The 12,971-nt window shown below is 43.6% G+C and overlaps 1 protein-coding gene across 1 annotated transcript; it reads right to left on the reverse strand.

Moving 5' to 3' along the window:
- Nucleotides 1-711: 711 nt before the first annotated feature.
- LOC132871132 (polyadenylate-binding protein 1-A-like) lies at nucleotides 712-11,719 on the reverse strand. Its single transcript, XM_060905236.1, has 13 exons — nucleotides 11,441-11,719; nucleotides 7,740-7,928; nucleotides 6,437-6,630; nucleotides 6,193-6,308; nucleotides 5,834-5,973; nucleotides 5,615-5,709; nucleotides 5,370-5,477; nucleotides 5,082-5,279; nucleotides 4,752-4,973; nucleotides 4,205-4,292; nucleotides 1,120-1,253; nucleotides 938-988; nucleotides 712-803 (listed from the first exon to the last, which is right to left on the reverse strand). The coding sequence occupies exons 2-13, from the start codon at nucleotides 7,921-7,923 to the stop codon at nucleotides 729-731; spliced, it is 1,605 nt and encodes a 534-aa protein (XP_060761219.1). The 5' UTR covers nucleotides 7,924-7,928; nucleotides 11,441-11,719; the 3' UTR covers nucleotides 712-728.
- Nucleotides 11,720-12,971: the final 1,252 nt, after the last annotated feature.

The raw sequence follows: 12,971 nt of genomic DNA on the forward strand, positions 1-12,971 counted from the left end.
TATTTATAAAATCATCCAGCAGCGAAACAATAACGAACTTCATTTAAAACAGTTCATTTATCCAGCAAACTCCGTCCTGCTAAGATTGAAGGTGAACGAAGATCCAATTTTTTTTTTAATGATCGTTTCAGATTCCTGAGAAAACTCAGGCGGTCATGGTCTACTGGAGAACTTATTCTCAGATGGGTCAGGACATGATTTGAAGAATATTCCCCGAAGCCTCAGCAATCCTGAGCAGCAAATGAGTGAAACAACGTCAGTGAGCTTGTGTCTGTGCGAAGTTGAGCAGTTCATAGTAAAACCCCTGGAACAGCTGGACCTTCAGGTTCTTTATCCAGCTCAGACATTTACAACCTAATCTGAATCACAGAATCAAGTTTTCATTGCGTGGCGCCGTTAAAAGTTCCCTCTTTCATGCAGATAAACCACAATTATTACTGATTAATAACAATAATACGTTTTATTTATAGAGCATTTTCATTACAGAAACTGCAGCTCAAACTGCTTTACGTTAAAAGATTAGAACAAATATAAAATATACATCAAGATAAAATCTAAGAATTTAACATTCAGGTGAATAAATTTGCAGTTTACGTTGAAGTTTATTTTGGAATTCTAATTAAAAATGTGTGCATGTGACAAAATAAAGACTTCTTCATAAAATGACAATCAAGATGTAGAGCACTTTACAAGACTTGCAATATTGGGTGCAGTGTTTTTTTTTTTTGTTAAAAACCATTCTTCTTATTATTCTTCTTCCTTCTTTTCTTGTTCTTGTCACCGAACAGCATCTTGATGGCTTCCTGTAAGAGAAGTGCACAAGCTCAGAAACGACTGATGTGACGAAACGTTTCACTAGGAATCGAATACAAAATGTTGTCGTGTGTCTCAGAACTGAATTTCAGCACACGTCCAGTTTTTATTAAAAGATCCTCACCGGCTTGAGACCAGCTTCCCTCGCTTTCAGGATCGCGTCCATTTCAGCCACCTACACACACAGGACGGAAGAGGGATTGGTGGGAGGGGTTTTGTTTCCACATAGCCACATCAGACGTTTTTAAGAATCAGAGACGAAACGTCGCTTGAGTGTGTGTATTGGTGCAGTGTGTGCACACTCACTTTGGCATACAGGAGCTCAGGATCGCCGATCATCTTCACGATTTCGTAATTGTTCTGGTTTTCCACAAGCATCCAGGTGATCTTATTTGCCAAGTTCGGGTGGATTTTCGCAACAAGAGGCAACAAGTGACCATCTGCAGATAGACAGAGAGAGAGTGTGAGAGAGAACAGAAATCCAGTGAATGGTCCCAGCCATCCAATCATGTAACATGGGCGGGGCTCAAGGCCAATTTATGCTGACAACGCAGTCCTCGCAGATGGCGTCTGCGTAGCCCCCCCACCTTCGCAGACGCTCTGCGCGCACCTCCCAAAAATTGTGACCATCGCAGAAGCCTCGCAGACAGCGTCGCAGACAAGAGGGCTCTGATTGGTCCACTCTACATCCGCTGTACACGCACTTCCGCTTCCCTACTTTCCCGGTTTGGTTTGTTTTCACGACCGCCATTTTTAAAAACACGAGCGAAGATGGAGCAGCACGAAGAGCGGTTGATCGAGGAAGTACGGACATCTATACGACTCCAGTTCTAATCATTATAAGTAACCGGAGGATAAACACTCCACGAACCACACCCACCAACTACTCCTAGCGATTTCATGACTTCGCGCCTCCTTGCGTTGTAGCGGTGAATAACATCGCGCACGCCTATTACTCCCCGCTCAACGATAAATTACAACTGTCTGCGAAAAGCTATCTGCGAAAGCCTTGTTGCAAGAGCATGCAGAGGCCTTCAGGCGCCAGACTCTTTCTATTCTCGATTATTGAGTAACAAAAGCAAGACGAGTTGCATAGCTGCCAACATTCCGAAATTGTAAATAGTAATACAAGGTTGGGTACTGAGTCTTGGTGGGGGGTCGGGGCCCCCCTGCCGCCAAAGCTTTCTAGCAAAACTACCCTGAAAAATCACACTAAAACAAAATTAGTTAGTTTTGCACTCTTTGAAATATTGTCCGTGCTTTCTTTGTGAAGGGAGGTTCACACGTGTTACGATATCAGAACGCCCGCCATGACTGATAGAAATGTCTCGCCGACATGGAGCACAAAACGCGTAGTGATCGCCCTTACTTGACTTAGAAATGAAGGGAAACTCCTCTCGGTACGAGTCCTTGAAGCGCTGGCCCTTCCCCTTAGCCATGCTTTCTTTAGAGATTAGTACTACGCTACATCTTCATAACAAAAGCTTGAAACGCCATGCTTTGTTCAGAAACTTCGTGAACAAAGGCCAGACAATAGCGTGCCATGGACGATCTAATAGCATCATTGATTGGCTGAGAGAAGAAGCAATAGCCAATGAAGTTTGGCGTAGTATCTGCCGCTTGGAACGAAGCGGTGTTTTATCAAATACGAATCCCACCGGTGATAGACTTTGAAAATGACCCATGAAAATTGGCAAAATCGTATTTTATTGTAGTAAATTCGTATTTTCGTAATCAAAACGACAAATCGTAATAAATACGATTTATTCGTAGTAGTTGGCAGCTATGGAGTTGAAAGCAGGTGCTTGGGGAAGAAGTTTTCTGCTTATAAATAAAATAGTTTTCTGATCCCATGTCCATACAGTAAATATCGCATATATACCGTACATGTTCTCAATTCTACTCGCCTCATCTCTTACAGTCATCACCAAGCTGTCAGCAGCATCAGGGCTTGGAGTGTTTCGGTTCCCAATTTTATTTCGTGTATTTTGTTCTAAATACAGCGCTATGAACTAGATCTATTTAAAAAAAGTACGAAAGCACTTTCATGAATTGTCTTTGAAACATTATTTAGTACTAATGAGCACATTTTGTTTCACAAGTGGAGTGTAAAGACTTAAAAAAAAAAATTAAAGCGAATAGCAGAAGTTTGATATCGGCTTCTCGATACAGCTGCCAAAAAGCTTGAAAAACAAAAAAAAACCAACACCTTAGGCCAAGTTTACATTAGACCGTATCTGTCTCGTTTTCTTCGCGGATGCACTGTCCGTTTACATTAAAACGCCTGGAAACGCCGGGAAACGGGAATCCGCCAGGGTCCACGTATTCAATCCAGATCGTGTCTGGTCCGGTGCTGTGTAAACATTGAGAATACGCGGATACGCTGTGCTGAGCTCTAGCTGGCGTCGTCATTGGACAACGTCACTGTGACATCCACCTTCCTGATTCGCTGGCGTTGGTCATGTGACGCGACTGCTGAAAAACGGCGCGGACTTCCGCCTTGTATCATTAAAGAGTATAAAAGTATGAAAATACTGCAAATACTGATGCAAATACTGCCCATTGTGTAGTTATGATCGTCTTTAGGCTTGCCATCCTTCCACTTGCAAGTGGTAAGTGACTTGCGCACAGCGGCTCAGTCCCGAATCACTGCTCGTGCACTCCACTCGCGCGCTCTGTGAGCTGCGCAGGGCCGGAGTGCGCACCCTCCAGAGGGCACTCGCTGTTCAGGGCGGAGTGATTTGGAGCGCAGCCGCTGAGGAGGAAGCAATGAGCCGCACTGACACATTTCAACTTACGTGCCGAATTAGTCATGTGATTAGCGTATCCGTGTATTGGCGTTGTTGTGTGCACGCTAATCGTTTTTAAAAACGTTAATCTGATGATCCGTTGATACGGTCTAATGTAAACCCCACCTTAGAAAACCTTGCATTTGACCTTTCAGAAGGACCAAACAAAACCCATGATAATCAAAAAAGGTTCATTTTCTTCAGATAAACACCACTTACTCGATACCGAACCACGAGGTGAATTTCGTTTATCTTTTTATCTGCTGATTATCTTTGGATACTACGAAGTCATAACGAGCTTTCTCTTATTTCGTTTCTGGTTGTGATTGGTTCCGAAGTTTATTAAGAAGTAGAACGGGTAATCGAACTGCATCAGGATAAGTGCTGATTGGTTACGAAGTTTCGCTATTGTTACACAACACGATGACGTCATGGCTACTGCATCGCTTCGCCTCTATGAGGCAGTAGCCACCAAAAAGCAAAAACAAACAAACAAACAAACGAGTGGATTCAACGCTGAGCTGCAGAGCAGGAGTGTGGTGTGTATGAGCCAGATGTTGGTGTGGTTTTTTTTTTTGTGTGTGTAGGAGTGTGAAACTCACGTGCCAGCTGGACTTGTTCATCGACAGGACACGATTCTAACATGTAGATGGTCAGCCTTTTCCCAGCGGATGCTGATGTGGGTCCATCCTGGACACAAAGGAACTTATTATTATTCTTTTTATTATCTCATCTCATTATCTTTAGCCGCTTTATCCTTCTACAGGGTCGCAGGCAAGCTGGAGCCTATCCCAGCTGACTACGGGCGAAAGGCGGGGTACACCCTGGACAAGTCGCCAGGTCATCACAGGGCTGACACATAGACACAGACAACCATTCACACTCACATTCACACCTACGCTCAATTTAGAGTCACCAGTTAACCTAACCTGCATGTCTTTGGACTGTGGGGGAAACCGGAGCACCCGGAGGAAACCCACGCGGACACGGGGAGAACATGCAAACTCCGCACAGAAAGGCCCTCGCCGGCCCCGGGGCTCGAACCCGGACCTTCTTGCTGTGAGGCGACAGCGCTAACCACTACACCACCATGCCGCCTCTTTTTATTATTATTATTATTATGACTCATTACTCATGTTTTGTTCTTACTGTCGTGTCCTTGTCCGGCTGAACTTCACACACAGGTGACACAGCTGTAGGAGGCACTGCATCAGTTGTAGCCTGAAGTTCTTTTGCAGTTGGAACTGGAACCACAACTGGAGCTGTCTCAACAGCTGGGACGCTTTCCACAGACGACTCGTTCTTAGCAGCTGGGACGCTTTCTTCAGGTGGGACCGTGTCTACGGCTGGAGATTTTTTAGTCCTACACATCTGAACATACACACCGAGAACCATTAACACACTTGAGTTCATCAGAATCACAGGTGGCAGTTAGTCTAGCTAGCAGTGGCCTCTTTGGGAGAACGTTTTAATGTGTACCTCAGGAACGGAGTTCGGGACGGAGCAGGGAGGCGGCACAGGCTGGCGGATGTTCAGCGCGTTGTTTCGCTGTACGCTCGCCAACCGCTGCTGAGGGGGAAGGTAAACCTGGTGTTCGTCCTTCTTCTGAGCCACACCCACATACCCTGGCTTCCTGCCCCACATCCTGCTGTTCGTCACCTCCCTGCCATTCAGACTCTGGAGCAGAGAAGGCATTGTCAGCATCGCTTGTGTGTGTGTGTGTGTGTGTGTGTGTGTGTGCGCGCGCGTGCTTGTGTGTGTGTTTACCTGCTCAAACTTCTGTCTGAATCCAGCCTGCCTCTCTTCTTTAGTCTGTGCTCGGGTCACGTACACTCGCTTACCATTCAGCACCTTTCCATTCATCACTGTCACAGCCTGCGCGCACACACACACACACACACACACACACACACACACACACACACACACACCATTAGCCAGAGGTTTTTCTTTACAGTAGAAACTTTCCACAAGGTTATCCTCTCGTACACCTGACTGCAGTGTTCGCTCACCCTTTGCGCGTCCTCGTGCCTCGCAAACCTCACAAAGCCGAAGCCCCTGGACTTCCCGTTCTCATCTTTCCCCACGTGGACATTCAACAGAGGTCCTAAACACACACAAACTGCCATAAGTCTCAGTCTGAATTCTAGAACATGCTCTTCGTCTTTATTTCCTGATCAAGTGTAAAACCCGTGACGTTTATGTCAACACGCCGACGCCATCAGACTCACCGAACTTGCTGAAGATGACGCTCAGCTGCCTATCGTTCACGTCTTCAGCCAGGTTTTTAATGAAAACGTTGGTGAACGGTTGAGAGCTGGGGCCTGCCTCAGTCTCGCGCCGCTCACGGACCTTGACGTGTTCAACGAAACTGGAACACAACACAGACGCTGCTATTAGATGTTATGTCTACGCCAGCAAAATTACAACTTCCTGTTTGACTTCATACCACCAAACACGACCTCTGTATCAACAACAACGTCAGGATTTCAATAAATAAACATCAAGCACCAACGAGCAAATGGAAAAAGATGTGAGATTTGAACCCAGGCTGGTAAAAATGTACCGTACTAATTTACACGCAGCTTACACTTGACGGTCGTTCAGCAGCTTTCCGTTCAGCTTCTTGATCGCCAATTCTGCTGCCTCTGGAGACTGGTACTGGACGTAGGCGTAGCCTTTGGGGCCCTTCTCGTCACTTACAACCTTCAGGAGAGACACAGCAGGTCAACACACAGAACTGATGGCAATCTGAGCCAAGACAGGACTTTAAAACGTATTCAAACATGCTAATCCTGCTACACAGACGCTCTTGAATGGTTCAAAGCACAAACCTTGCACGACAGGACCTTCCCGAACATGGAGAGACGGTCAAACAGGGACGCTTGGTCAATGGACTTGTCTAAGTTTTTGATGATGAGGTTTCTGATGCCGGTGTTCCTCATGGACGGATCCTTGTGAGACATCATCATCCGTATGGGCCGCCCCATCAGGAACTCAGAATCAAACATTTCCAGCGCTCGCGCGGCTGGAACGAAAACACATCACAGCTCATTTGTTTCAATGAAAAAAAAACACATGACCAGTATCGATTATACTATGTATGTGCAGTCAGATTCAGAAGTATTGGCACCCTTGGTAAAGATGGGTGAGAAAGGTTATGAAAAGAGAATTTTTATTTATTTATATACCGTATTTATCCTTATAGAAGCGCCCCCCCCATTTGACGCGCCTCCACAATTTTCAGAGCTAGAATAGTATTGACCAACCATTTTCCCGGTGAAGCCGTAGGGCCTGATGACGTAGGGACTTTCCTGTCACACGTACTCCACATTCTCGGCGTTCGTCAAACCACCTCATTAGCTGCGTGTCGACGTCTGGATAACGTAGTGGGCGACCTGCACCAGGTTTTCTTTTCTCAGACTTTGGAGCCATTTGGAGACGTACCTTTTGTTTGCACCACTCTTGTACACGTTTACGGTGAACATTAAATGTTTTTGCAGCGAAGTGTTTGCCTTTCTGCTCTGCCAGTTCTACAACCTTTAACTTAAAACTAGCGGTGAAGGATCGTTTTGAGGACGACATTTTGTTTTGTGAGCTCATAAACATCGACGATGACGTGAATTGTGACGTCACTACAAATAGTTTACTTACCAATGTTATCCTTATAAGCGAGCTGGACATTGTTTGACTTTTTGGACATATAACTGTATTTTCATGTGTTTCAAAATAAATGTTTTAAATTCCGATGATTTTGTCATGTTCGATTTTTGTTATTTAAGGGTCGAAATTGACACTCCCCCTTCATGTTTTGCATCGCGCCCGGGCGCGTTTATTAGGATAAATACGGTATATATAAAAATAAATAAATAATAATAAATATTATATATATATATATATATATATATATATATATATATATATATATATATATATATATATATATATATATATAAGAGAATAAAAAAAACTTATGCTTTAAAAAAGGCACAGATTTGAACTTATCCAGTTTTGAAAGCAGTAACATAATACATAAAATCACACATGGATCCTTGAGCAGGCTATAAACTGGTATTAAAAAATGCAGAAATAGTGTCGGGAACAGCGGTCTCCTTTGTACGGTTTGTACGGTCTTACCATCAGCTCGATGCAGAAAGTTGACGAAAGCGTAACCGCGTGAGGAGAAGGTCTTCTTGTCCCTGCACACGTGGACAGAGTGAATGGGTCCTGCACGGCTCACCATCTCCGCCAGCATCATCTCGGTGACATCAGGGTGCAGATCACCCACATACAGTGAGGTCAGTGTGGAGTTCGATTTCATTTTACCTAGAGAGAGAGAAATCAGACTTTCAGTGGTGGAGAAAAGCAAGACGACCAATGGAACATTTAGTTGGCCAGTTGACACAAAACCTCCTGTTTTAAACAGACAAAGCTGAGGATAAGTACATTAAAATGCGTTTCTTGACGGAGACTGGAGGAATCGTAAAATGTAAGGACATAAAAGCATCGCAGCACAAAGATCATCATTAATCTTTGTAATTAAAGATAAAAGTAAGTACATAAAGAGAACCCAGTTAAACAAATGAGACAAAAATATACTTGGTCATTTATTTATTGAGGAAAATGATCCAATATTACATATCTGTGAGTGGCAGAAGTATATGAACCTTTGCTTTCAGTATCTGGTGTGACCCCCTTGTGCAGCAATAACTGCAACTAAACGTTTGCGGTAACTGTTGATCAGTCCTGCACACCGGCTTGGAGGAATTTTAGCCCGTTCCTCCGTACAGAACAGCTTCAACTCTGGGATGTTGGTGGGTTTCCTCACATGAACTGCTCGCTTCAGGTCCTTCCACAACATTTCCATTGGATTAAGGTCAGGACTTTGACTTGGCCATTCCAAAACATTAACTTTATTCTTCTTTAACCATTCTTTGGTAGAACGACTTGTGTGCTTAGGGTCGTTGTCTTGCTGCATGACCCACCTTCTCTTGAGATTCAGTTCATGGACAGATGTCCTAACATTTTCCTTTAGAATTCGCTGGTATAATTCAGAATTCATTGTTCCATCAATGATGGCAAGCCGTCCTGACCCAGATGCAGCAAAACAGGCCCAAACCATGATACTACCACCACCATGTTCCACAGATGGAATAAGGTTCTTATGCTGGAATGCAGTGTTTTCCTTTCTCCAAACATAACGCTTCTCATTGTAACCAAAAAGTTCTATTTTGGTCTCATCCGTCCACAAAACATTTTTCCAATAGCCTTCTGGCTTGTCAATGTGATCTTTAGCAAACTGCAGATGAGCAGTGGCTTTCTCCTTGCAACCCTGCCATGCACACCACTGTTATTCAGTGTTCTCCTGATGGTGGACTCATGAACATTAGCCAATGTGAGAGAGGCCTTCAGTTGCTTAGAAGTTACCCTGGGGTCCTTTGTGACCTCATCGACTATTACACGCCTTGCTCTTGGAGTGATCTTTGTTGGTCAACCACTCCTGGGGAGGGTAACAATGGTCTTGAATTTCCTCCATTTGTACACAATCTGTCTGACTGTGGATTGGTGGAGTCCAAACTCTTTCGAGATGGTTTTGTAACCTTTTCCAGTCTGATGAGCATCAACAACACTTTTCCTGAGGTCCTCAGAAATCTCCTTTGTTCGTGCCGTGATACACTTCCACAAACATGTGTTGTGAAGATCAGACTTTGATAGATCCCTGTTCTTTAAATAAAACAGGGTGCCCACTCGCACCTGATTGATTTTAAACACCTGACTCTAATTTCACCTTCAAATTAACTGCTAATCCTAGAGGTTCACATACTTTTGCCACTCACAGATATGTAATATTGGATCATTTTCCTGAAAAAATAAATGGCCGAGTATAATATTTTGTCTCATTTGTTTAACTGGGTTCTCTTTATCTACTTTTAGGACTTGTGTGAAAATCTGATGATGTTTAGTCCTGCTTGAAAGTTTGTGAACGTGACAGGAGTTATTCACTTCGGAAGATAGGTGGACTAGATGGCTAAGCCATGTCTCAAAAAAGAAATTATCCATCTGGGGCAGAGAAGAGGAAGAGACAAGAGGAAGAAAAAAAGCAGCAAGAAAAAGGTAAATTTGAATGTCCAATGTTACTATTTTTGTGTCGTTAAGGTTGTCTATGTTCTGGCTAGGTTGGCTGGATTACCTAACAGAATGTCTGTCATAGTAGCTAACGTTATGCTACCCAACACGACAAAATGTAGCCTCGGATATCATCTTTAGTTCTAAGCTGAGAGCCGTCGCTTTATTTACAAACTCCAACCTAAATGTCATGACCGATATTAGCTCAAGTGGACAAAGTCATTATGAGTTTGTTTTGCACATTAGTGCAAAATAAACTGGTTAACTTGTTTACATATACAGTGTCTTGTCTACTGATTTGTTGTTTTACTTACAAATATGCCACACATCACTCTGAATATTTTATATTGCAATAGCCACAAGTTGCAGTATAATGTAAACCAACTAAAAACGCAGATTATGGTTGGTGGCTAGACTAACTGTGTAGCCTAAGAAATAATAAGGCAGCTAGCAGTGTAGTTTTGGCGGTGTGGGGGGGCCCCCAAATCAAATTCTGCTTAGGGCCCCTTAAAGGCTTGGGCCGGCCCTGTTCAAGCACCACTGTTAAAGTGCCATTCCACCACTGGATGTATTCTTTGGCATAAAATACAATATATTTTATGACAACATGACTAGACAGAGAAATCTTTTAGCTTCAAAATGATATATCAAACATAATTTTTTGACAACGACAAGTATATTAATTTTGCGACCCACCCTTTTAATTTCCGCACGGTAGTGAAACGTGATGTCATCGGCAGGTTCCCCTTCTTGTGTACCAAGTGTCGGTCTATTTTTAGACCAGGAAACCCCCAAAGTGAGAGAGTCATTTCTCCTCGTATATGGGGGCCAAAAAAATTGCGAAAAATTTTGAGTTAATCTTTCAGTTAGCTAGATTTATTGGTATTATTTTTATCACAGGGCGGCACGGTGGTGTAGTGGTTAGCGCTGTCGCCTCACAGCAAGAAGGTCCGGGTTCGAGCCCCGTGGCCGGCGAGGGCCTTTCTGTGCGGAGTTTGCATGTTCTCCCCGTGTCCGCGTGGGTTTCCTCCGGGTGCTCCGGTTTCCCCCACAGTCCAAAGACATGCAGGTTAGGTTAACTGGTGACTCTAAATTGACCGTAGGTGTGAATGTGAGTGTGAATGGTTGTCTGTGTCTATGTGTCAGCCCTGTGATGACCTGGCGACTTGTCCAGGGTGTACCCCGCCTTTCGCCCGTAGTCAGCTGGGATAGGCTCCAGCTTGCCTGCGACCCTGTAGAACAGGATAAAGCGGCTAGAGATAATGAGATGAGATTTTTATCGCGTTCTATCCGCCATTGCTGATAATATGTGCCACGTCACGTGGTACACAAGAAGGCGAACCTGCCGATGACATCACGCGCGGAAATTAAAAGGGTAGGTGACTTTGGTCGCAAAATTAATATACTTGTCGTTGTCAAAAAATTATGCTCGATATATCATTTTGAAGCTAAACGATTTCTCTGTCTAGTGATACCATTTATATATGTTGTCAAAATATATTGTATTTTATGCCAAAGAATACATCCAATGGTGGAATGGCACTTTAAGAATGTCTTAGCGTTAAGAGGCTTTTGGGAAACCCAGCCCTGATCAGTGTGAAGGAATGAGAACAGATAGTCATGTGATTAGTGTGTGTAGTGTTAGTGGACTATTAAAACTTAAAAAATAAATAAATATAAATAAATCAGTGAGTTAGTAGAAGGTGACTCACTCGGAAGGAGAAGATTAAATCGCTGAGTGGTTGATAATCGCCGGAAACTCGCTGTGAAGGTTTGTGTCGCTCTGAAGCTCAGTTATTGATCTCTAGCTGCAGATTCTGGAACAGGACGTGACGCAATAAAATAATTCTAATTAAACTGTTCGAATCACGTGACCAGCACGTCAGCGTTTTCCCTAAAGCGTCATAGTGACCGAGACTGTCAGTGACGCGCCGCCGACAGACAGACAGGCAGACAGACAGGAGAAAGCGAGAGTCCACATTAACGAGTCCGGACGGGACAAGCTCAATTATTCCCAACTCTGCCGGAAGTTCCGGGAGTCTCGCGCATATTAATATCAGCTCCCTGAGAGAGAATTTTAAAAGCTCTTTATTACAAAATGCACCATTACATCATCTTCAAAACACTATCACAACCCTAAAAGAAAAATAAAATAAAAACATTTGAAAAAGTAATTCATCATTAGATCATGGGCGTCGCCACTATTGAATGTGAAGGGGGCGTGTCCTCTTCACATTTCATAATTCTTCGTTTGGACCCGCCCACATTTAACATAATGAATGAATGAATGAACCCTTTATTGTCACTGTTACCAGCAGTGTTGGGCACGTTACTTTCAAAAAGTAATTAGTTATAGTTACTAGTTACTTTTCCCAAAAAGTAACGGAGTTAGTAACGGAGTTACTTTGTCATAAAAGTAACTAATTACCAGGGAAAGTAATTATTCCGTTATTTTGTTCCCCCTCAAAAAAAAAAAATCAAATTCAATTAGTGTAATCATAATGAAAGTGAATGTAATGTGTTTAATGACTGAAATGGACACTTAACAGAACCAATTAGTAACGTTATCTACACTATATTAATATTTTTGTGGGACAATGTGAGATAAGACATCCATCATCTCATCTCATCTCATCTCATCTCATCTCATCTCATTATCTGTAGCCGCTTTATCCTGTTCTACAGGGTCGCAGGCAAGCTGGAGCCTATCCCAGCTGACTACGGGCGAAAGGCGGGGTACACCCTGGACAAGTCGCCAGGTCATCACAGGGCTGACGCACAGACACAGACAACCATTCACACTCACATTCACACCTACGGTCAATTTAGAGTCACCAGTTAACCTAACCTGCATGTCTTTGGACTGTGGGGGAAACCGGAGCACCCGGAGGAAACCCACGCGGACACGGGGAGAACATGCAAACTCCACACAGAAAGGCCCTCGCCGGCCACGGGGCTCGAACCCGGACCTTCTTGCTGTGAGGCGACAGCGCTAAGACATCTATCAAATGTAATATATTTTTGTAGTTATTAAAATTATGTTACTAATTACTGGCCACTGACGAGGACAAACGCTTTGTTCTTCGACATAATGTGCATTGCACGTAGACATTTTTGCCTTTTATTTCAAGTAATGAAAAGTAATGCTGTATTTCCAATGTGAAAGCGCACTGCTGGGCTGACCGCTTGCCATCGCTGTGTCTTCTGATTGAAAGAGTGCGCAGTGCAGTAGACGTGGCCTAC

This window comes from Neoarius graeffei, chromosome 23 (genome assembly GCF_027579695.1).
Source record: "Neoarius graeffei isolate fNeoGra1 chromosome 23, fNeoGra1.pri, whole genome shotgun sequence".
In the NCBI taxonomy this organism is placed as follows: domain Eukaryota; kingdom Metazoa; phylum Chordata; class Actinopteri; order Siluriformes; family Ariidae; genus Neoarius; species Neoarius graeffei.

Excerpts from the sequence above, each read along its gene's own strand:
- LOC132871132 (XM_060905236.1), bottom strand. The coding sequence starts at position 7,923 with ATGAAATCGAACTCCACACTGACCTCACTGTATGTGGGTGATCTGCAC. Across the intron at positions 6,309-6,436 it reads GGAAGGTCCTGTCGTGCAAG|GTTGTAAGTGACGAGAAGGG; the intron begins GTTTGTGCTTTG and ends TCTCTCCTGAAG. Across the intron at positions 5,710-5,833 it reads CGTCATCTTCAGCAAGTTCG|GACCTCTGTTGAATGTCCAC; the intron begins GTGAGTCTGATG and ends GTGTGTGTTTAG.